Raw genomic sequence first — 24146 nt, 5'->3', positions numbered from 1 at the left:
TGTGTGTGTGTGTGCGTGTGCGTGTGTGTGTGTGTGTGTGCGTGTGCGTGTGTGCGTGTGCGCGTGTGCGTGTGCGTGTGCGTGTGTGTGTGTGTGTGTGTGTGTGTGTGTGTGTGTGTGTGTGCCCCCGTGTGCGTGTGTGTGTGTGCCCCCCTCGCCGAAGCCGAGGGCGGCGGGCGGGAAGGCGGCGGGAGCGGCGGCGGTTGCGCCTTTAACGGCGGGCGGAGGAGGAGGCGGAGGAGGAGGAGGGCCGGGGCTGCGCTGGGTGACATCAGTGGGTTTGGCTCCGGGGCTCAATGGAAACTGGGTGAGCGCCGGGCTGTGCCGAGCACACGCCGGCTGGAGGGGACGGCGAGCGGGCGGGAGGCGGCAGGCAGCGCCGCGCCGCGCCGAGCCGAGCGAAGGAGGGACGCGCCGGGCACGGCCGCCACCAGCCCTCCCCAATCCTCCGTCATCCTCCCCGCCGCGGCCGCCTGGCCCCCTGACAGCCGGCGGAGCAGCATCCCCACACGGCCCCCTTCCCGTCAGGGTGGGTATGGGGGGCGCCCGCCCGCATCTTGGGGCGCAAACCCCGGGGGAAAGGCGGCCCCTCCGGCTCTTTGTGTGCGCGGAGGGAGGGGGAGGGGGCGGGGGAGGGGAGGGCAGGGCGCGATGCGCCGGGCCGGGGGGGGGGGGGGGGGCAAACCCCCCCCCGCGGGGGGGGGGGGGGGGGGGGGGGGGGGGGAAGGCTCCCCCCTCTTCCCTTTCTCCGCCTGCCGGGGCCCTGCCTGGCTGCCGGCGGGGCCGATCGGGGAGGGGGGTGCCCTGTGTTCTCGGCGGGGGACTGCGGGGGTCCCGGCGGGGGGCCTCCCCCCGGGTGATTTAAACCCCCCACCCCTTCCGTTCACTGATGCTCCTTGTCTCCCTCCCCAACCCCCGTCTTTGCTTGTTTCGGGGGAGAAGGGGTGTCTGCGTTTGGGGGGAGGTTGTAGGGGTCGGCGTTTCGTCTTGTGGGGGCTCGGTACGGGCGGGGGTCGATGGCCGCGGCCGGGGCCGAGGTGGGGGGGATGAGGAGAAGTTCAGCGCCGTTCCCGGGGGTGGCAGCTTTTTGTTACCTACCCGGAAAAATAACAGCCCGGGTACGACTGTCTTCGCGTAGTGTTTTGCCTGTAGGGGGTGGGGGTGTAAGGGACATTTTTTTTTTTTTGTATGTGTCCCCCTCCCTCCCTGTTTTCCTGTTGCGGCTATTTCTTCCTCAGATGTAGTCCAAATGCTCTGTGCATGGCGTTTCTTTTCTCCCCCCACCTTATTTGCTGCTCTCCTTATTTTAAGTGTGAAAGGGTCTGGAGGGGTTTGATGTTTTGCATTTCAATCAAAACGGTGTTTTTTTCTTTTTTACATCCCATTTTTAAGCCAGTTCAAATTACTGTTTTGCCAGTCTTTTCCTTTATTTCCTCCATATACCCAGCCCCCCCCGCCAAAAAAAAAAAAAAAGGCCGTGTAGAGCCTCCATGGTCTATGAGCAAGCCAGCCCCCACTCCCCACACTTCCACTGAAAGCCGGAGCCGTGCTGGGATCGGCAGCCTCCATTATGGAACCGTGGGTTTTGTTTTGCGTGGCTTTTGCTAGACAGGGCATCTTCTCATTCCTGACCCCCTCGGGTGGGACAGAGGTGGCCCTCCTGTTCCCCAGCCCACTCCCCCCCGCCCAAGATGTTGCCTGCATCTTTGGTCGCCATCGTATCTGGCACAGCAGTGTGGTATCAACTCTTATCGTGTGTTTATATAATGGCCTTTGTGCCTGTACGTGGGTATTTTATATTATATAAAAGGGGCTGGTGCAAAATGGGGTGTGTGTGTGTAAGCACTGCTGACGGCTGGATAGTATTATTATTTTTCTGAGGCTGTGTAGTATTGGATATTCACGTATGCAAACGCTCATGCAGAGCACACACTCGCTTTGAGGTTGTATGTGTGTTAATCCCTTATGGAAAACTAAATGGTTTAACTAAATGATTGCCTTGCAGCCCCTGGGAATGCTGCCTTGGCTGTAGAGTGCAGGAAGGGTGGCAGGGCTGGGGGGGTTAAGCCTGCTGGGGGGGGGGGTAGGAGGGATGTTTTAGATTTTACACATATAAATAATATATAGGAAGTAATATAAACGTCACATATAAGAATATATATTTTATATGTAAAATTTTCTTTATAACAGTAGACCTGAAGATCAGATTATAGGAGTGGAAGCTGTAGATGGTGGGGGTACGTGTGTGAAGTAGAAGCAAATATGATAGGTGTTTGAACTCCTGGAGCAGCTGTTGAGGGGGTGGGATGTGTGTCCTGCCCCATGACCACGAATCCAGGCTGTTGCTCCCTGGCTATCCTCCACCCAGGTTTTCTACGCACACTTGTATGTGTGTGCTGGGGGGGAGATAAGGCAAAATGACAGCTGTGCGAGACCATGATTTTTTTACTCCATTATCCTGCTTCCCGCTTCCACCCCCGCGCCCCAGAGCATTTTTTAGATTCCCCTTTGGAGCCTGTTGCTTAATCAGCTAGAAGGGCTGCTGCCTCCATGTGTGAGAAACTCTTCTTAACCTGGCTCCTGTCTGTCCCAGAAGGGTGGGACTGAATTTAGGCTTGGGGCTGTGGTGTTGCAGAGCAGTATCCACTGTGCCCTGGTGCAGAGGAGACCCCGCAGAGACCTATTGCCCAGTCTCTGCCGTGTGCTCGGTTGTGCTCACCCCAGCTGGGAGTTGGACTCAAGTGGAAGTGTTCAGGGTTCACAGGCCTGGGTAAACACACCATGAAGGAAGGAGGTTCGAGAGCTGTCTTCTTGACAGTGGTGTGACAGGTTCCCGGGGACACAGACCTTTGATCGTTTATTGGAGTAGGAGTGTAAGCAAGTCTGATGTATGTTAATGTGGTTATACAGAACAGCAGGCAGCGGATAAAAATCATGTCTGTTTGCTGTGCCCTCGCCCAGGTCCTCCTGCCTCCTGGTTTGGTTCCCAAGGCTCTGCCTACATTCCTTGTAGTAAGAAAGTCAGAAATAGCCACAGGGTTTTGTAGACTTTAGATGCACAGAAACCCACATGCATAAGTAAATACTAGGTGAGGAGACTCCACCTCTAAGTGTTTTGTGTGTGGTTTCTGATGACTGGAGCTCTGCTTTCAGGGTTCACAATGTCCCCTGAATGCCTTGATAGGATTATTTCCCTGTACATCTCTACAGTCCGTCCATTCTTCTTTCTGTAATCCCGTCTCCTGGGGCAGGAGAAGCAGCTCTGGGTTTATAGTATGCCCAGAATCCTGTAGCTGGGATTATTTTTTTTTGTACTTCTGTCTCACAAGGCCGTTCCTCCCTTCTTTCCTTCAGTGATGCTTCCTTCCCACCAAGCTCCAGCAAGGGAAAGTTCCTCTCACCCACTTGTGAAAACATGAATCATTCCTCACCTTTCCTGTCCCCAACAGGCTCTGTGTCTGCATTTTGTATGCTAATAATGTGGCATTGCATAAATTAGGACTGTGGCAAATCCCTCTAAAAGAAGACGCATTGGCTGTCTTAGGAAGAGATGTGGTTCCTACAATAAATTGGTGGCCATAAGAAGGGGCGAGGGAAAGTGGTCTGCTAAGGGTGAACTGCTGGAACTGTGTTTGGGAGAGGTGTTTAGCAGCAGAAGTTGAGGTTGGCAGGGAGAACAATCTCTGGCTGTGGTCCTTCCACCTAGTTGGTTTTCTGTGGAAGGTGAGGAGGCTAAGCCTGGGCATGTTGATGGGGTATATCAGGTCAAAGGGTTAGCTAATCACCTCAGGTAAAGGGATGAGGAAAGGCCCAAGCTGCTAAAAACAAACAGCCAGCACACCTAGGTAGGCAGCAGAGATGGAAAGGCTCACGTAGACCAAAGGAGGCTGTGATCCCATCAGCAGAAGCCTGTGGAGATAAGCAAGTGCTGTTCCGAGTCAGTGCCTCGAAGGGTTCGGTTCAGCAAGATGTCTCTTCCCTGTCCCTTGTGCCAGCCTCTGCCTACGAGTGATACAGTCTGTCTGTCTCTTGCAGCTCTTGAGTCCTGTGCTTCACCACCACTGAGTGGTGGTTGGATTAGGGCTGGGCCAGAGAGCAACTTCTTCTCATAGGGTTTGTTATGCCTGTCCTTTTTGGTGTCTCATGAGGTTACTTCTGTCCTGGTGCCAGGTACTGTAGGGTACAAGGAGCGGTACCTCTTACAGTGGTGTGGCATGATCACCCACTGAAACCTTCTTAGGGGAGATTTCCTGATCCCTTCCCCAGTCTCTGAACAAAATGATGGGGAAGAGATTGAATTCTTCTTTCTAATAATGGGAACATGGAAAACATGCTTGAGAGGGTTGTGTTCCTGCAGCGTTTCTAGCTCATGCTGTCCCTGGATGTTCAGGAGATAGGAGAGATGATAGAGGCCATGTAGAAAGTGATGTATTTCAAGATTTAAAACTGTACTCAGCCTCTGGGTGAAGTGGAGAGGTCTCTTCTGGAGTGCTACATGATTCACTTCCTGTTTCTGCTCTGACACTGTTCTTTCTGTGCTTCTTATTCTCAGCACGACTGAACCATGGAGCTTCGAGTAGGGAACAAATACCGGCTGGGCAGAAAGATTGGCAGCGGTTCGTTTGGAGACATTTACCTAGGTGAGTGTGAGAGTCCGTCCTTCTACCTGACAGGTTGTTTTTCTCAATTGCATCATTGTTTCGGGGTTGTTTTTCTTGCCTGTTGGTATTTGTGGGCACCATGTAAGGTTGGAGGGGGTGGAGAAGAGATCTTCAAGGAATACTGCTAGTTGCTGCCAGTCTTCTGATGGCAAAGAAAGTGGGATGAGCTCAGCTTTGCCTTGCAGATGCTGGAGACACGGTGGTAGTTGATTAGACTGATTTAGATTTGGACTGTTTGGGACATATTTGACATATATGCTACTCCAGCATTCTCACTTCCTTTTCTTGAGCTTGGGTGCGTGTGGGTATTAACTCTGTAAAGAGTGGGTGGTGGAAAGGGAGGGCATAGCTGTCCCTTCAAGGGTAGAAGGAATAAAGTTTTGGGAAGATTAGTAGTGGAAAAAGTGATCTGGACCTTTAAGAGAGAGGTCAGAGACCAGGAGCTGTAAAACAGGTTGGAGAGCCTAGTGTGGTTGAACTCCTGGGCTTTAGATCTGTTAGATCTGTAATGGGATTTAGAATTAATGTCTGGAATGACCTGAGCTGGGAGCTCAGTGGACGGAGCCCATGAGGCGCTGGGTTTCCTGTTACTGCAGCAGGTTACCTGGGTAGAAGTTCTTCCAACCCAGTGTGCTGCTGTGTGCTAATGTTCCCTGATGCTTTGCCTGCTCATGTTTTTATTGGCTCAAACCATGTGGGGCCAGAGTGGCGAGACTACCCAGTAGCCTGATTGATCCCTCCATGAGAGTTGGTGTGGCTTTACCTGTCATCTGGTTCTCCCCACTACCTTTTTAGTTGTAGTCCTGCAGGCCAGCAGAACAACTGCCCTCTCCCTTGGTGTCTGCAAACTTTGGGGACTTACGGATGTGTCATGTGCTCCTTGACTGTTAATTTGCTTGGTTGAATTGTATTTTGCTTCCCAGTACATCCACCACTCCTCACTTTTGCTGCTCCTTCAGTTTTTCCTAGTTTGTCCATCTGCTGAGCAGCTTGGAGCCAACACTGCATTTGATGTGTGGCATTTCCAGTGCCTGGCAATGAAGGACTAACCCTCGAGTGATCTGTAATGTGATGCCTCCGCATAGGCTTCTTTGGGTCTCCTTGGCTTCCCCCATCACCAACACTATCAGGTTGCAGAATTGGCCTTAGCACACTGTCAGCTATATTGTAGAAGATGTCTTCTAGGATCTCCAACATCTTCCCATCCCTCCCTGAGTCCCTTTTGTTGAATACCTCTGGTTCAGATTACTTTTTCCTGTGCTTGTAAATCACCGTCTGTTTTCAGCCTCTGGCTTTTACCTCCAGTTCCCTCTTGCTTTATTATTCTCTCTTGATTGGTGTTGGCAGCCTCTCTTGATTAAGTGTCCTGTGGGAATCATCAGTAACAGGCTTTGTTGCCACCTTTATCCAGAGCATGAACAAAGATGATAAATAATGGATCTGGGATCCCAATTCCACTGTGTGCTGCCTTACTGCTGCCTACTCCTGTATGCCACTCCTCTGTGACCCTCCAGCCAGTTAGTGTCTGATAGCCCAGACACAGTGTTTTCCACCTATGGTAGTGCTTGAAGCCTTCCAGACCCTCTGTAGGACAGCATAAATTGCCAGGATCTTGCAAAACATCTGGGGGTACATGTGGGGTAAGAAAAGAGGTACTGAATGGAAAGGCCTGATCCTGTGTTCCTCTGCACCACGTAACAGGTCATCCACCTGTGCAGAGCAGGCATGGAAAACAGGCTCTGGTGAGGGGATTGTGCCCGCCTTGCCTGTAACCAAACAACATGAGAGGCAGAGGAAGCCCCAGTGCCCTAGTGTGGTGAGCACAGAGGGATTCAACCAGGTTACTTGAATGCAGTATCAAAGCCAATGATGTTCATTGAGGTGCAAGCCAGCATGTTTTGAAGCAGTGATAGCGAGACTTCTTGGAGCCTGGGTGACTCCCCAGCCTGGAGGGATCGGGCATGTACTCTCTGATGGTGCGTCTGGAGGACGCTTGTGCTCATGCTGTACTCTCGTAGCCTGCTCTGCAGACAGAAGGACTCATTCACGAGGACTTCTCTCCTGCACTAAATTCACCTCACAGTTCTCTCTCTTGATAATGGTGTAGAGACAGAGCAAGGACAGACAAGCCTTGTTTATCTCTGGGGATGAGCAGGGGCTGTATGGTTTATCCTCAGCTTCTCTCTTTCAGGATGTTACTGCCTTCACCTGCTCTGTAACCAGTGGGCACTGCGTGCTGTGCTCTTTGGGATTTGTTTTTGTTTTTTTTTTCTATCAGAAGGAAACTTGGATTTCTACATGGGTAGACACAAAGGATGGACTGTGTTACTGCTCAGCTGAGGCTTGAAGCACAATGCCTTCCTTCCCTGCATACTTTGGGGGATAGATGTGCTGCGGGGATGTTCTCCCTACATTGATTTGGGAGGGTGGGAAATGAGATCATACTGCCGAGGGGTCTTGGTTAACCCATTTACCTCTAAAATTGCTCATTCAGAAGAGCAAAATCAGTTTGCAGAGGAATTGCCAATACTTTTAGGCTGTCGGAGGGAGGTGCTTTGTCAGAGGTGTTGGCCAAGAGGCAGGGCAGGGTAGCTGGACCTGGTAGGAATCGTCTGGCCGGGATGCACACTGATGGTGAAGAGGAGCTGGGCAGACAAAGCATGCTGGGACCTGCGCTGGCTGGGGACAGTTCCTGGTGGCAGGCTCCTCCCTTGCTGGGAGGGGAGTGCCTTCCCTTTGTTTCCTGGCCTGTTAACTCTCTCTCGCCCTATCTGCCTTCTTCCATCTGTTCCCAGCCCTCCATTCTTCCCTCGACAGGCTGTCAAGAGGGGAGCGGGTGGTGGGGAGAGTGGGGGCCCCGGCCTTTTGCCACTGTGCACAGGGAGGGCGGTGTTTATTGTATCAAACATGCAGTCAGGCTTCCACTCTGAAAAGATCCTGTTCAGCCGGTGACATCCTCTGTCCCCGGGGCCCCGTTTCAAAGAGCTCATGATGAATGAGTTGAATTTGTGCAGCCCCCACAGCAGAGCGAGACTGGGGGTGGATGTTAGGAATTATCCCCGATCCTACATACGTCTCTCAAGTGGCTGAAGCTTGCAGGCTCTACTGCATTTGTCTGAAACACGGTGCTTTCCAGTCTAGAAAGAGAGCAGAGAACTGTTGCTTTTGTACTTGTATCCTTAAGAAAAGATGGTGGTTAAAGCATGGAACAAAGGACCAGAGAGATTCCTGCCCTTGGATTCCCTCCTCACTTGTGGTGGTCTCGATCTGGGTGGATCTCTAGCAAAGAAATGGTAGAGGGAGCAACCTGTAGACACAGTGGGGTTTGGGGATGGAGCAAGCCTAAAGTGTTCAGTCAAAGAATAGCTCCTCAGTAGGTCTGATTGGTCCAGAGAAGGACCATGAAAATGGTTAGAAGGATGGAGCATGTCTCCTATGAGGAAAGGCTGAGAGAATTTGGATTGTTCAGCCTGAGAAGAGAAGGCTTCAAGGTGACCTAATTTTGTCCTTCCAGTACCTGAAGGGAGCCTACAAGAAAGATGAGGAGAGACTTTTTGCAAGACCATTTAGTGACAAGACAAGAGGGAATGGGTTTAAACTGAAAGAGAGCAGGTTTAGATTAGATACCAGGAAGAAATTCTTTACTCTGAGGGTGGTGTTGCAGTGGAACAGGTTGCCCAGAGAAGTTGTAGATGCCCCTTCCCTGGAAGTGTACAATGCCAGTTTGGATGGGGCTCTGAGCAGTCTGGTCAAATGAAAAGTGTCCTTGCTTATGGCAGGGGGTTGGAACTAAATGACCCTTCCAACGCAAACCAGCCTATGATTCCACCTTTGCTTTTCTAGGCCACAGGGTTGTCTCCTCTTTTTGTTTGTTTGTTTCTTTGTTGTTTTGTTTTTTTTTTTTAAGTTTGGGCTATGGAGAGTGTGGGGCTGAGGGCCATCTGAGCACATATAAGTGGCATGTTCACATTTTGAAGAATCTAAGTCTTCTTGATGCCTACCCCTGCTTTCCCTTTTCGAGCTTTATGTGCCCACAGATAACACTCCCCACCTGCAGACAGCCTAGTAGATGGATGCATCGTCATCTTCCTAAACACCCATGGTAATGTAGAGATGAGAACTCATTCATGTTTCTACTGTTCAACTTCTGGGGTAGCATTCATTCAAAATGGTAATGCTGCCAAAAGTCAGAAAGACTCACCAATATTTGTGTGTCAGCAAATGGATTAGGAGAGGGAAAAATTTCCCCTGGGAAATGAACAAGGGAGCTGCTTCAGAGGATTTGGATGAAAGTCTTCACAAAAGCAGGGTAAAGAGAAAGGAATGAGGGAAGGAAGCACTCTTACCTTTTTTGGGTGTCCTGGGTGTTTCCATGCTGACTGAGGGCCAGTGATTGAACACTAATTTAAAAGACAGATACTAGTCCCTTTTCCTGCTTTTTTCCTCCTTGCACTCCTGATGCTTATAAGAAGGGTCTTGTGGTGCAGTGAAGGAAATGTACAGACTTGTTTTTCTGGTCAGGAGTTTTTAAGTGGAAAATGGCAGCATCTTTTCAAAAGTAACCATTGGCTCTACCTCTGAGGATGGCTTTTTGGCTTTCCCTTCTGCTGAATCCTGTGTTAAAATCCTTATTAAATTAATCCCATTGCTCCTCCTTCCCCTCCCTTATAGCACCCTAAATAATTCCTCTCCCTCCTTAGTGTTTACAGCCTTCAAATATTTGCAGACTGTTGTCATGTCCCATTCTTCCTCCCCACCCTTCTTGGTTGTATCTCTTGTCTATGTTACATATTTAGCTCTTTTAATCTTTCTTAGTAAATCAATCCCTCTAGGCCCCGAACAGTTTTGTTGCTCTCTTACAAATTCCTAGCAGCTTGTCTGTCTCGACTCGGCACTGTAGCATCTAGATTATGTCTTTTTGCTAGCAGGCAGCTCTTGGCTAAATTTGTGTACAAGCCAGAACTCTTCAACAGGAGATCCTTAGGATCCAGGGGGAGAAGGGATCCAGTTGTGTGAACAATTCCATTTTTTTTCTTTTGGTCCCTGGCTCTGGAGGAGGTGTGGGAAAGAGGATAAATGGAGAGATTTATCTGCAGCTGTCCTTGTGGACTCTTAAAATCTTATCACAGGGTTCAGGAGGCACAAATTAGCCAGACCTACTAAAACTAGCCATGGGATATCTACAAAACGTCACCTTTGACTCCAGCTCATGTTTGGCATGCGTGTTCTGGAGTAGTTTATTTTATGACAGTGTTCACAAGCTGCTCATGATCAGAGCAGCTCTCTGATTTGTGTTTGAGTGCAACTTCTAGTAGTTCCAGATACGAGGAAGGGCTTGTCTGTGTGTGTGTGTGTGTGAGGCCGGCATGGCGGGATGGGGAGAGAAGCAAAACTTGAGTGTCATTCCCGTGACCTGTGTACAGATATTCATTCTTTCCATTTTAGGATGATGTGAAACATCTGGAATCCTTTCAGCTATTATGAGGGAGAGAGCAGCCTGTTCCTTCTTTGACAGAGCACTTTGGGACCAGAGTGCTGGCTTTCACAGCTGGCAGCTCGGTTGTTTTTAGAGAGAAGTGTGTGGGGTGGTGGTTTAGTGTCGTCACAAAGTATCTAGCAATCCCTTCAACAGAGGTGTCTGGGCAGCTTAATTCAGGACTGGATTCAGTTTATTTCTTCACGCTTCTAATTTAGGATATAGCAAATGTTTCTGTGTTGGCAAAAGATAAAGGTATTATTGAAGCCCTCAGGAGAGGGAGAAGCTGGGGACTTAGAAATTGTCTGTATTGAGCAGGTCAGGGCTGTGGAGAAAACAGATAGCTGGGAATGTTAGTAATGTCTCCTCCTGAACTAATTGGCTCTGTTGAAATGATGTAACTGAGGTAACTAGTCATTTTGCTAGGGAAGAGATACTCTGTATCACTGCCTGGGGGTGACTTGCATTCAGGGTCTGGCTATACGATCAGAGGCAGCTACAACTTCCACTTAGCTTAGGTACTGTTGATAGGTACAGATTGACCTCCCAAAGTCTGGTATTTTTTGAGATAACAAAGCAGTTAACATGTTGCAAGATTGTTGTTCTAGCCTGGGTTGCAGGGTCAGACTTGATTTCCTATTCACATGCCTTTCTCTGGCCTTGCGTTTGCAAATGGCAGCGCTGGAAACTCTCTATGAAATAGCTGAATCTCATTTCTGTCACAGAGAATAAATTTCAGGGCAAATCTTAAGGTTTTGGCATTTTTACAGGCCTTGTTAAAAGTGTTTAACTTCAGTGGAAGCTTGCGCAATCTTCATTTCACTTCTCATTTCTATGCAGGAGCCAATATTGCAACTGGTGAAGAGGTGGCCATCAAACTGGAATGTGTCAAAACCAAGCATCCCCAGCTCCACATTGAAAGCAAGTTCTACAAGATGATGCAGGGAGGAGGTGAGATGGGGAGGAGAAGATGGGACCGGGGGAGTGGTTGAAGAAGGAAATTATTCTGGAGGGCCTTAGGAAAGAAATGATTTGGTGTTACATATGATCTTCTCAGCAGGGGATGCAGCATCTAGTCTCTGTTCCGAGGGCTTAATCTTTCTCTTTCCCCAGTGGGTATCCCCTCCATTAAGTGGTGTGGAGCAGAGGGGGACTATAACGTGATGGTGATGGAGCTCTTGGGGCCCAGCCTGGAAGATCTCTTCAACTTCTGTTCCCGGAAATTTAGTCTCAAGACAGTTCTGCTCCTGGCAGACCAGATGGTGAGTTTCCTCTGAAGCATTTGTGCCTACTCTCCTTTTCCATGCCTTTTTTTTTTTTCCCTCCCATCTCCTCTGCTTAAGAACTGCTATATCCCAAGCTTTCTTCATTTAGTGACAAGTGGCTGCCAGCTTTCTATTTCTTAAGGAAGCTGGGGGCCTGGAACCTAGACACTGATGACTTTTCCTGATCTCCATCTCTCTTTCCTTCCCCTGCTGCTCACCCTGTGTTAGTGTTGCACACATAGATACTTTTGCCTCTGCATGATGAATGATTGGCATCACTACCTATCTCAATTCAACTGCCCATGCCCTGTGTTTAAGATCCTTAGCTCTTGTGGATGGACCCCCTACCTTCCCAGCCTGTCTAAGTTTGAAAACTGACAGCTGTCAATGCTGAAGCTCAAAGTTTTAGTTCATGCAGATTTGCTTCCCACCCTTCCTTGTGGTGTTAACGATGACCTCCCCAAAGTGAGGACTGGGCTAGTGTGCAGGGTTGAATTCCATCTACAGATCCCACAGCCTCCAAAAGGTGTCTTTTCCTTGGCCGTCATCTCTGATATTCTCTGTGAAATGTCCTTTTCCCTACTCTGACAGGTCAGTGTCCTGGACAGGGTACTATTTTTAGCAGATGCAGTTAAGGTAGGTTTTTTTCTTGCTTGTCTCACTATTTATTTATTTATCCCCCACTCCAGATCAGCCGTATTGAGTACATTCATTCCAAGAACTTCATCCATCGGGATGTAAAGCCGGACAACTTCCTTATGGGCCTCGGCAAAAAAGGCAACCTAGTATACATCATTGATTTTGGTTTGGCCAAGAAGTACCGAGATGCCCGGACCCACCAGCACATCCCTTACCGGGAAAACAAGAATCTGACTGGCACAGCCCGTTATGCCTCTATCAACACCCACCTGGGAATTGGTGAGCCTGCTGTTTCCCCTTGGTGGGGCTTTCTAGGGGAGGTAGTGTCCCCAGAAGGAGGGAGTTGGGTTCTGTGCCTGATTCCGCTACTGACCCGCCTTGAGATGGTGGGCAAGTAACTTCAATGCTAGACCTGTGTTACCTGTCCTGCCTTTGGTGGCACTTCGAGCTTCTGAAGACAGAAATTGTCTTACCAGTATATGTTTGTGCACTCACTGCTTAGTGCAGTGGGGCCCTGTTGAGCGTCAAGGCTGTGACCTCTGTGACTCCACGGCTACTGAATCTGCCTTGCACAATTTTTGCAGGCTGATTAAATGTGTAAAGGAGACATTCACAGGCACTGAGCCTTTAGGAATGTGTGCAATTGAAACCTTTCTTGCTGACTCCCAAGCACCTTCATCAATGAATATTCTGTAGCTGTCAGAGCTGGAGGATACAGGCCTGCTGCAATATGGTCCACCACTGAAGGTGGGGCCAGCCATATGCTGAAAGTGTGCGGGAAGCTGGAATGAGGGAAGGCTTCCAGCTGGCTGGACATCCAGGTTTTGTGATTGAGAACTGGCTATCATGGTTCTTCAAAATACCTGTGTGTCTGTGAACCACACTACCCTGTTCACCACTGAGGCAGCTTTAGGGAGGTAGGGCTCTGCCCTCAGTGTCTATGGTTAGTACTGTGGGAACGAAACTAGGCTGGGAAAGCATGCTGAGAGCTCAGCCAGGTCTTACACTGGTGCTGACCATCATCCCAGGTTTTGTAAAAACCTCGACCAGGTTAGTGCCCACTGTGCTCCAACCTCCTGGAGTCACCCAAATTCTTGTCCTGGGAATCAGCCCCTGGTGGCTGTGAGGAACATAGTTGAAAACCTCTTGCAGTTTTCTCTTCTGTTCTCTGACCAAAAGCTTCTTTCCAATGTTTGACCTCCTTCCTCTGCTAAATTTTTGCTAAACTTCGTTCTCAGTATGAGGCTTCCTTAGTTACCATATGGTCTGTTCTGAGCAAGGCTGACTTGGTCCTGCTATTAACTGGCAAATCTGAGGAGCAGAAACACTGAAGCTGTCTTGCCTGTGAACCCAGGAAAATAGCTACTGTCTTTGCAGCTCAGTTTGTGTCTCTGGGAGACCTTCTTCTGAAATGTATAACCTGAGAATTTGAAAGTCAGAGCAAGGAACTCAAACCTTTTAAACTAGCAGCTTCCACAGGATTCCATAACCTCATTTTTCCTGCACTCTCCCCTCTTGCAGATATTTCTCAGATATCTGGAGTCAATACTTGACCTGCAGAAAATAAAGTGGTTTCCCACTGTCTTCTTTGTTTAATACTATATAGCTGTAGGTGGAAAATGCTTTATTTATATAAAAATGGGGAGTGTTGTATGTTGAGAGTGGGCTGTGATCTCCTGACCTCCTCCACGCTGTAAAAATACTTCTTGTAGAGCTTTCCAAGTTGGCCTTCTGTATTTTGGCTTGACCTGCATATATATAACTGACTCTCCATTGAATTCTCAGTCAAGATTTCCACAGCCATGGAAACTGCCACAAGGAGACATGCACAAAATAATTATCACTACTCTGTCTGTCGATTCTTATGTGTGTGCCTGCTCTGCCTGAACTGATCACGAGAGGCTAAATGTCTGGTTGTGGTTTTCAAATGACTTCATTATTCGTCCCACCCCAACTTAGCCCTTTACTACTGGCGCTTGGCTTGTGTGTCAGGATGAACAAACAATGTCTAAACCGTAATCCTAGGGCAAATTGCATATGCCATGAGTCTGAGCACAGCCACCACTCTCTTCATGCCCTTTGCTTCGGGAAAGTTTGGGTGTGAGTTACTTGGCACAACAGGTCTCAGATGTATTATCTCCACGTTGCAGATAGTTCCCCTGAACAGCATAAAGGTTACATGACTTGCCTGGAGGAAAGGGGATGAAGGTGCTGAGGTTTCAGCTAGAGTTCCTGTTTCTCAAGACCTCGCCACAGGGTGTATGACAGACACATTTGTGAGTTAGCAGCATTGCCATGGGAACCATGACTCTGAAGTTTTTGACTTTTCAGAGACTAAACTCTCTGTCTTAATGTTACATTAATGCGCTCTAGGGAGAGGGAAGGAACCAGGTGCTGGGGTATTTGTGTGACAGGAATAGCAAATGAATAAATGCCTTTATTTGAATGTGCAAGCTAAGGGTTGGACATTCCAATGTCTGGAGGAAACACATTCTTTTCCCAGTGACCAGGGAAAAAAGTAGGAGGCGAGATTGGGGAGGGTTTCCACAGCTGGAGACTTGCCGTTGGGGGAGTCACTGGTCTGTGCAGGCTTTAGTTCACACATTCCAGTCAATTTTCACATGCTCTAGGGATGAGAGTCCCCTGCACCCACTGTAGCTTGTAAAGTCTGAAATAGATGCCTGGGGTGCCCAGGAGACAGTCTTGGAAAAAGCCTAGTGGACTCTGTCTGGGTAACAGGAGGTGGGAGGCAGGGGACAGTGCCTTCCCAAGTGCGTGTCCTAGATGGCATCAGTGTAGGCTGTGCAGATCATAAAGTCCTCCTGCTCATCCTGCCCTCTGTCACCCATTCCAGATCTCTGTGTGTGTTTTTAAAGGCTGTTGCCATGCAGTGGGGAGAGAAAGGGGAACTGTAGTGCAACTTGTGCAAGATCAGATGTAGTGAGAAAAGCATTACTTGATTAAGTCTGCTTGCAGAGCTGGGCTGGCTCCAGGGAAAGCTAATTTCTAGGGAGTCCTGTATGGGAGCAGCATCACTTTGAACAGAATCAGAGTGGAGGGAAACACTGTCCGGACAGAGGGACCAGAAGGCAGTTTAGGTTGCAAAGAAACATGTTTTGTCAGGAACTTTGTGTCCAAGACAACCAGTCCTCAGTCTTCCGTCTTTGCCCAAGCATGTCTTTTCCTGTCCTGTTACTCACCCCTGACTTGGCTTTTGAGGACCCTGCTTTGTGAAGGGAGTGAGGGTGTGGGCTGGCTTGGATCCTCACTGGGAGTGGGAGGAGGGAACTGGCAGGAGATTGCTTGCAGAGTGAGAGGTTGGGTTTGAGGGGTTGTGCTGGCTTGTGTGGGAAGATGACCTTGTGTTTCTATTGGAAGAGGTTTTGGGAGGGAGGAGGGAAAGGATGAGTGTCTTATGAAAAATACATTTTCATAAAATTGTCTTTCAAACCTTCCCCCCCCCCCCCGTTGTAGGAAAACTGAGAGGCTGAAATAAAATGGAGAGAGGAAGTATCATAGGTCATGATTGTAATCCAGCTTCTGGACTAACTTGCTCTGAGCATGCGTTCACGTTACTTGTATTTCTCTTTCTCTTTTCAAACTGCAAAGTGAGATTTTTTTCTTCCTGCATCCCAGGGATGGTATGAGTGTTAGTCACTGGTTGTCAGACTTCTAAAGGTGGAAAGTAGTGATACTAAATAATATTTCTTTGGTGCGTTGAGGTAAAGTTTTATTTCTAACTCTTTGCTATTTAATGTTATCTAATATCCTGGGAATGTTGGTATATGAGGCCAGGGAAAAGAAATAATTAAACTTGGGAGCTGTGTAATAGTAACTGAAGATGAAACAAAGAAGCGGGATGTAGAAACTGTTGTCCTTCACAATCATCCAAGATTTAAATCAGGATCTTGTAGTTAGGGTTACAGATGAAAGACTGCTACAATGTTTTGAGGTAGCTGCACATCTGTGACCCATCGTGTTGGTACTTCAGGCCTATCATAGATTTGAATCTCAGTGAAATTGTTTAAGTGGGCTACAATTGCCACAGCATGTGAGGTACTAAACATTGGGGCTGCAACGCAGTCAAACACTTATTCATTTGGAATCTTAATAATTAGGTGTTTTGCTTGCAGTTGTTTTTCCTTGATCATGTTGCTGTATTAAGGCACAGTTAAGGTGTGTTTGCATGCATGTAATGGATACTAGTTAGCTTCCCAGTTTGGTTTTGTAACCCCTCTCATGGCCTTCACTAAGGCCTTGTAGCATCTCCCAATGACTTCAGGCTCCCTAATCTCAAGTCTTTAATTCAGGCCTTCCCCAAATCACTAGGACTGTGCCCAGGCATATGTTCACAGAACATATCCTGTTCTGGATAGGGTTGGTGACTGCGCTCAAAACTGCTGTGCTTCACACAAGTAGAGGTGTGTTATTCAGCCTGCCTTAAGCAGTTTGGAGTTCAAGCAAGATTTTGGAGGCAAAAGCCTGATTTATTCCTGAAAGGCTGATTTGCTTGTTCAGTAGGTTTCTCTGGTCCCTGCTCTGCCTTTCCTTACTCCTCTTGTCTAGAGCACGGTAGACGCTTTAAAGGTACAGCATGGATAAGTCAAGGGCTGCCAGATTGCAGGACTGAGATTACCCTTGTCTCCTGTACTTTCAGACCCTGGGTGTGCCTTCTGACTCCACATGCCTCCTGTCTAAGGATGTAGGTCATTACCAAATATTGTTCAGTTTTGTTTATTTGATATGCATGATGAGTAATTGCAGCCCTCTAAGAGTACACATATCCCAACCTGAGGCCAAATGCAACCTCAGTTTCTTTTCTCTGCTCCCTCCATAGCATCTAAGCATCTCCCAGACAATCGTGTAATTATCCTTGGCAGTAGCCTGATAAGATAAGGACATATTAGCCCCTTTAAAGTGGGCAACTTGAGGCAGTAAGTTAGTGAGGTCAAAAAATGCTGTTGTTTCTGCATGCTCAAAGTAAAACACTTTGGGGATCTGCAGGGCTGCTTTCTCCTCTACTTCTGTCTTGGAATGTGGTTTTTTTTATGGTGTTTCATGTGCTTTGACCCAAAGGCTCTCTCCTCTCAGTTATGAAGGAATAAGACCCTTTTCTTCTGCAACCCTTTTGCTTCCTTTTTTTTTCCCCCCCTCTCAGTAGTTTTAACTTGCCAAGCCTCGAGTTCTCAAAACCACTAGGAGATTATGAGAGAGATGCAGAAAGAAGAAAGAGCCATGTTGACCCTCAGGAGCTGGACATCTGTATCTGTGACCTGCTACAAGCTAATCTTTTGTCAGGGTTTAGCTCAGCTAACAGAATAAGGGGTAGCTGTAATGATCTACTGGCCTTTGAATGGGGCAGGTGGTAGCATGTAACTGATACTGACAGTTAACCCACAGACCAGCACATAATCTGCAGCATTTTCCAGGATGTAGCACTGAATCCAGCAAAATGTGCTGTAGTAGTGAATTAATCTAATAGGTGATTCTCTTTAGCCTTTCCTCTATCCCTGTGCTCTCCCTCAAGCCATATTTTGCCTGCCTGTTATCTGTGTCAGTGGTTGTTCTACTCAAGATGTAAAGTACTTTTTCCAAAATGTTTATTTTATTTGGGAGGAAAACAAGGGCAAGAGCTTCTTGGCAAGATTTATAGATGAATTTGCAAGCATGTTGGAGGAGCTGGGAGGAGTTTCACAAGTTAACCAGTCAACATTTGCAGTTGTTGAGATTCTGCATCAAATCCATCTTGAGCTAGCTTGAAACTTAAAATGGCTTGGCCATTCCAGAGAACAAGTTCAATGTGAAAGGGTTTTTTTTTTTGTGAGGCAATTTTTTTTGTTCCATAAGTAAGCATCTAAAAGCGAGCCCTTACAATAAGGGCAACCCTTGCTCTTAGTAGAGTTGGTAGTGCTGCCATTTACACAGTCATTTCCTATTTGGAGGGAAACCTTTTGTTCAAAGTATGCCCCTTTCCTCCACAGCTTGAAAAATGCCACCAAGCTGGAAAGACATCTTTGCACAGTATTACATGTTAGACTCCTCTAAACAATTAACAAAGTTGTTTACTACTAGAAGGGGTCCCTAGTTCCTTGTTTCTGCCCTGCCTAAAGAGTATCAGCAGTTTAATTAGAAGATGTGTTTGAAAGGGTTGTGTTGGGCTTACCTCTGTTAGACTTGTCTTTCTGTGACTACCTCTGTCATGACTAATCCCTGGGTTGAAGAATCATTCTGGGTGGAGAAGTGTAGGTGCCCTTCCTCTGGGACTGGAAAGAGCAAAGTAGGCAGTGTTGCTGCAGCACTTCTTGAGCTGTTAAATTCTTGTGTGAATTAAGGCTTGTCCAAGTGAGGAGGTAGTCAGAGTCATTAGTTATGAAGTGGGTGGGGCCATATGGGGAGAGGAGCACTTTAACTCTTGTAATATGACCGTCCTCACAGGAATTTGCACTGGAATGTCTTCTACAAGTTTGTCTATCCATAGAAATGTACCAAAGAAGAGAGAGGAGTGATTGTTCTGTTCTGTGTTTAGCACCAAAGCTATGTGATTGCCAGAGTACTTTTGATTGCTGCTCACTCCTTGCTGCTTTGTATCTTCTCACAGAACAAAGTCGCCGTGATGACCTGGAGAGCCTGGGTTATGTGCTCATGTATTTCAACCTGGGCTCGCTGCCCTGGCAGGGCCTCAAGGCTGCCACCAAGCGCCAAAAGTACGAGAGGATCAGCGAGAAGAAGATGTCAACGCCCATCGAGGTGCTCTGCAAAGGGTACCCTTGTAAGTGCTCTCATCTTGATGGCTGTCTTGTCTGCTGCTTGGCTTGTTCACCTGCTGAAACCCCATGGAATCTTGAATCCTAAAGGGCAGTGCCCAGTACCCCAGACCAGGATGTGCTGTTGACACCAGTGATGAGAAGGATAACAGGTGGTACAGTTCTGGTTCAGAAGTGGGAAATGTGTTTTTGTGGAGAGTGAAACCTTATGTTAGTAAGGGCGTGAGAGTCCTGAGGGGGATAGAGGGATCTTTAGGACCTCAGTAGCAGTTTGGAAGCAGGATGGACAATGAGCTGAGAAGGTACGCTGGTGATCCTGAGTTTTTACTGGTTAATGAAGAGTCCCAGAAATAACCAGGCAATGAAGTGGCAATTGGAGTTCTTTGTAGGTAAACATGGGTAATGTATGTGAGAACAGAGAGAAGTCTTGGTCCTCACATCATTTGCACAATAGTAGACCCCGACTGACCGGTGCCACTCATCAATGAGCTGTTGCAATTACAATGGGTGATTCTGTGAAAACAGAAATTTTGTGCATGGCAATTTTGTGCAAACAGCATGCATAAGCCCATGGCCTATTTGCACTTTGTGTGCACTGTGTAGCTCTGGTCCATCCTGGATGTGTTAGAACTGAAAACCGGTCCAGGAAAGGGCCAAAAGGGTAACCGAGGTGAGGTGATTTCTGCACAAGTAACAAGTTTGCTGGAACCTGGAAAAGAGGTGAATAGAGAGATGATAGAAGTCTATGCACTCGCTAGTCTATGCAGAAGTCTGGGTGGGAGACAATTATTTGGTGGCCCCAGTTTTTGTATTGGAAGAGAAACAAAGCTGGTTTCTGCTAGCTTCAAAACAAAATGATGCAGTTCTTCACACAGCCAGTAGTAGACTGTAATAGTAGTAGTGGAACTCATTCCCAGAAGTTGGTGTGGGTACTTAAAGCTTACTGGAGTTCAAGGAGAGATGGGACAAGTACATGGAAGAGAGACTCGTGGAGGGTTACTAAATAGTCAGAAACCACATCCAGATCAGGAAATTCCTGGAGCTGAAAGTAGGTGGGAGCTGGGCTAATGTCAATAGAAGTGTCAAACATGCTTGCCTCACGCTTTCTCCTCTGTAGCTGTCTACTTCTGGCTACTGCTTAAGATAGACTGCTGAACTAGGAGGACTTCTGATTTGAGCTGAAATTCCCAAAGCTGACCTCCACCTCTTCTTTAGGCCTGCATTCTTACTGTCCTTCAGCAGGCTCTGCAGGACTTGCTGAGTCTTGCTTGGAGAAACCGACAAAGAGAGATGCGTGAGCATTTTTCGTGGTAAAAATAGGGATGGGGTTTTCTTAGTGGCCAAAGCACTGCAACCAAACCAGCAGGCTCAGTTTTTGTTATACAGCTCTGTGTGTGTGCTGTCCTGGTCCAGCAAGCCACTGCTGAAATGCTGCAGTGGCTCCATGGCAGGGTGTGGAAGGTTGGATGGTGTTCAGCAGCCAGCTGTTCTCTGCTCTCTCCAGCTGAGTTCTCAACATACCTCAACTTCTGCCGTTCGCTGAGGTTTGATGATAAACCTGACTACTCGTACCTGCGGCAACTCTTCCGCAACCTCTTCCACCGCCAAGGCTTCTCCTACGACTACGTCTTTGACTGGAACATGCTGAAATTTGTGAGTGTGTGTGTGTGGCAAAAGGGCTGGAGAGGAGTTGGTTTTTATCATGGGGAGGGGAAGGAAAGTTGGAAACTGCCTGCTGTTTGTACATAGCCTTGGTGAACAACTTGAAAGAGGGGACGGGTAGAGTGAAGAGAGGCAGAGTTACTTGGTGCAAACTGGGGGTATAGCTACTCTTGTATTAGTGAGTATGTCTGATCTGTAGCTATAGGTAGGTAGAGATAATTTTTCAGGAGAGGACTATAATTGGAGGTGGGACAGTGGATTCCAGTAACAGCTGTAGTACCATATGCTTTCTTCCCTGTTTCTTCATGGAACAGAATGAGGTCCTCTCTTGGTGCAGTGGAAGATAGTGGGGGGAGACCATGTTTTGGGGATGGAGCTCCACTTCCTTGGCACGATGGAGTACCATGTGCTTTCTGTCCGGGGCTGCTGCTGTCTCTCCTGCCTGACAGCCATGTGTGGCGTGGGGGTTTCTCTCCTCAGGGAGCAGCCCGGAACCCTGAGGATATGGATCGGGAGCGGCGAGAGCATGAACGAGAGGAGAGGATGGGGCAACTCCGAGGGTCAGCCACACGAGCACTGCCCCCTGGCCCGCCTGCTGGAGCCACTGCCAACCGTCTTCGCAATGTCACTGAGCCCATGGCCTCCACCCCCACCTCCCGAATCCAGCAGTCCGGTGAGTGGGATGGGAGAGCTTGGGGAGGGTGCCACCCCTGCTGTTGGCTAGAAACCAAAATCATTGACTGATATTCTTGCCTCGATGGTTCTCTGCCCTGACAGGCAACACGTCCCCCAGAGCAATCTCAAGAGTGGACAGGGAGCGGAAGGTCAGCATGAGGTTACACCGAGGAGCTCCTGCCAATGTCTCCTCATCTGACCTCACAGGGCGGCAAGAAGTGTCACGGATTTCAGCATCACAGGTGAGTCCCTGCTGCCATGTTCATGGCCTTGGACTGGATATTCCAGAAGTGCTATGGGCCCCAGAGTAGTTTTTAGCTGATCTGTTGGAGCTGACATGAGCCTGAAACTTCTAGTGTGGTGAGGGGAGTGGTACCAAGTTACACCTTCACTCTTCAGTTACATATTTTCTGGAGGCCATGCTCGGTACTGTCATCTTAGCTCTGCTTTGCTTGGAGTAAGACTTTGTCTGGGTCTCTTCCAGACCACAGTGGTTTGGAGGAGTGGAATAGTAAACTCTTGGGAGGGGGGATGTCCTGAAAGAAACGTGCAGCCTCTCTGTTTTGGTGTCTTCTTTTTCCTCTCCAACCTTAGCAACTCTTTTTCTTTTGTAGACAAGTGTGCCATTTGATCACCTTGGGAAGTGAGGAGCAATTGCCACTGGACCAGTGTTTGCTTAGGTGAGCCTGTCCTCATGCCTGGGAACCCCCAAGGGTGGAATTGCTGGGAAAAAAAGCCTTAGGTTAAGACTTTGCTGATGTTGTGGGGGATTGGTACATTTCCTTTCCTTTCATCTTACTTTGAGATGTTTTTGGCTTCAGAGGGAAGAGTAAGGTTGGCTGCCAAAACCTTGAGGGGATGGATTGTCTTAAAGTGTGAAGGTAGCTTCCATTTCTCCAGGAGGGTAGGGAGGGTGGATAAGGTGCTGGGCTGGGGAGCCATTTTGTTAGTTCCTCATGAGTGCTTTTCTGGCAGTGTGATAGTGTTGGGGAGGAGGGTGCTGAGCGTGTAATCAAGTGCGTGAGACTTTGCACAGCTAGTGAGTGCCTCTTGTAGAGGAAATGACAGTAGCTGGGCAAGGTAACTCCAAGGGGAGGCAGGAGTGTAGAAGAAAGGGCTGATATGACTTGTGATGCTCCAGCTGGCATTGGAAGTGCTGGGAAGAATCTTTTCTCCTAATGTCTCTTCTCTCTTTTGAATTCTCTTTCTAGTGTCTTCACTGTATTTTTCTTTTAAAAAACAAAAAACCCAAAAAACAAATAAAAACTAAAAAAAAAAAAAAAAAAGACAAAAAAAAAGAAAACACCAAACAAAAAAACCCAACAGAATTTCTTTTTGCCAACGATGAGGAGTCGAGCTGTGCCCCCGCGCTGGTGTGAGCCGTTTCCGAGAGGGCCACCCGCGTCCTCCAGCGCGACGCCTCCGAGGAGCTGACAACGCGGGAGCCGTGCGGGATCACCTCCACTGCCCCCCCGAGCCCTGACCGCCGCCCCCACGGGCTACCCCCAGTTCCTTCTCCTGACTCTCTGCTCCTGGTTTTGATTTCTCTACTTTTTTTTTTTCTTCTTGGGTATCTTCCCCTGCTTTTTTTTTTTTTTTTGTTAAATATTATTTTGAAATCATATGGTTTGTAGCCATATAAATTTTAACTTTGCTCTCCTTTTTATCTGAGGGCAAGGGATGGTGCAGGGTGGGGGGTGAGTTTTTTGTTTGTTTGTTTGTTTGTTGGGGTTTTTTTTGTTTGTTTTGTTCTTTTCAGGAGCCTTGTGGGCCAGGAGCGAATCAGATTCCAGCCACACTTGATGGTAGAAGTCTGATTTTTATTATTATAACAGAATTTATTTTCTTGAGCATTAAACGAATTTTAAGCTGTGAGGGGAATTGTGGCAACAGCCTAATCATTGACTCGGGCTTCCTTTCCTTGGGTGGCTTCTCTGCGGTTTCTTTCTTGGATGTTGGGAGAAGTGCCAGCCTTCCCTGAACCGAGCAGTCCTCACACACGGAGGGATCTCTATGGAGAGGCACCTGGTGCCATGGAGGATGGGATCGTTGGAGCTGGAATACAGGGAGAAATATACTTCTCATCCCTGCAGCGGGGTCTTTTTTTCGTCTGGCTGTGCGTGTTTTTCTATTTTTATTTTTTAATTAAAACTTGTTTTAATTCCTGCGGAGAGAGTGTGGGACTTGAGGAGAAGAGAGGGGCGCACAGAAACGGGAGTTTGGAGTTCTGTCAGAGTGATGGCTCTTGCTCTCTCCTTCCCTCATGCAACCCCAAGTAAGATCCACCAATACATGCACAATCCCTTCCTGCCCTCTCCCATCCGTCTCCCCCCCTTTCCCCCCCACTTTAGTTGTTTTTAAATATAATTTAGGAATACTCAAGCTGCTTTGTGGCACTTGGGGCTTTGAAACACAATGATCACCACTGCGACCTATGGCCTGTAGCAGACACACTGTCACTGTAGTGTGGAGCCGATGGGTTGTTGGCAGGGCGGGGAGGGTGGGGTTAGTCTTTGTTTTGTTTGTTTTTACCCTTTCTATTTAACACTTCATTTTTCCTCCCTGTTTTTTTCCTAATTTATTTACCCCTCTTACTGTCTCTCTCTTTTTTTTAATTAAAGAGCAAAACTTTTTATTACTTTGTAATTTAAAAAAAAAAAAAAACCTGAAGAACTTTGGGGGGGATTTTGTACTTTTTTCCTGTGTAAATATTGGACTTTTTTGAGCTTTATCGTGGTTGTTAATTTGAAGTAATAAAGTAGAAAATGATAAAGTGACGCCAGCATCTGTCCTTTCTTCCTTCACTGACCCTGGTATCTTTGCTGGGAGTCACATCTTACATGCAGGAAGCACTGTCTTGCGGCTGAACCTGTTTTTGAGTTCCAGGAACAAGTTTGATCAGAATTACTGGAAAAAAGGCACAGGACTGGAGCGCCTAAAAATAAACCTGAGCTGATCTCTGCAGTTACAGCCTTGGAACAGGCAAGAGTTATGTGAAATCTGA

At 47.9% G+C, this 24146-nt stretch overlaps 1 protein-coding gene across 2 annotated transcripts; it reads left to right on the top strand.

The window, feature by feature from the left end:
- The first annotated feature begins 214 nt into the window (after window positions 1–214).
- CSNK1E (casein kinase 1 epsilon) lies at window positions 215–23017 on the top strand. 2 transcript variants are annotated; one of them, XM_027661216.1, is made up of 11 exons: window positions 215–529; window positions 4553–4640; window positions 10978–11088; window positions 11251–11399; window positions 12092–12320; window positions 18640–18810; window positions 20310–20458; window positions 20948–21140; window positions 21245–21384; window positions 21757–21822; window positions 22354–23017. In XM_027661216.1, exons 2-10 carry the CDS (start codon window positions 4565–4567, stop codon window positions 21787–21789), a joined length of 1251 nt encoding a protein of 416 aa, XP_027517017.1. In that variant the 5' UTR covers window positions 215–529; window positions 4553–4564; the 3' UTR covers window positions 21790–21822; window positions 22354–23017. The 2 variants fall into 2 exon arrangements, with proteins under 2 accessions (XP_027517017.1, XP_027517027.1); XM_027661226.1 differs by having other exon boundaries at window positions 216–307.
- The last annotated feature ends 1129 nt before the right edge of the window (window positions 23018–24146 follow it).

The sequence above is a fragment of the Corapipo altera genome, unplaced genomic scaffold (genome assembly GCF_003945725.1).
Source record: "Corapipo altera isolate COAL_440 unplaced genomic scaffold, ASM394572v1 1, whole genome shotgun sequence".
NCBI classification, from domain to species: Eukaryota; Metazoa; Chordata; class Aves; order Passeriformes; family Pipridae; genus Corapipo; species Corapipo altera.
The sequence above is the reverse complement of the archived record's forward strand: the minus strand, read 5'-3'. Positions and strand labels throughout refer to the sequence as shown.

What these genes read in the sequence shown, in the direction of transcription:
- CSNK1E (XM_027661216.1), top strand. Translation starts at nt 4,565, where the DNA reads ATGGAGCTTCGAGTAGGGAACAAATACCGGCTGGGCAGAAAGATTGGC. An exon ending in TGCTCCTGGCAGACCAGATG is followed by an intron (nt 11,400 to 12,091) that starts GTGAGTTTCCTC and finishes CCCCCACTCCAG; the next exon opens with ATCAGCCGTATTGAGTACAT. An exon ending in CACGGATTTCAGCATCACAG is followed by an intron (nt 21,385 to 21,756) that starts GTGAGTCCCTGC and finishes TTTCTTTTGTAG; the next exon opens with ACAAGTGTGCCATTTGATCA.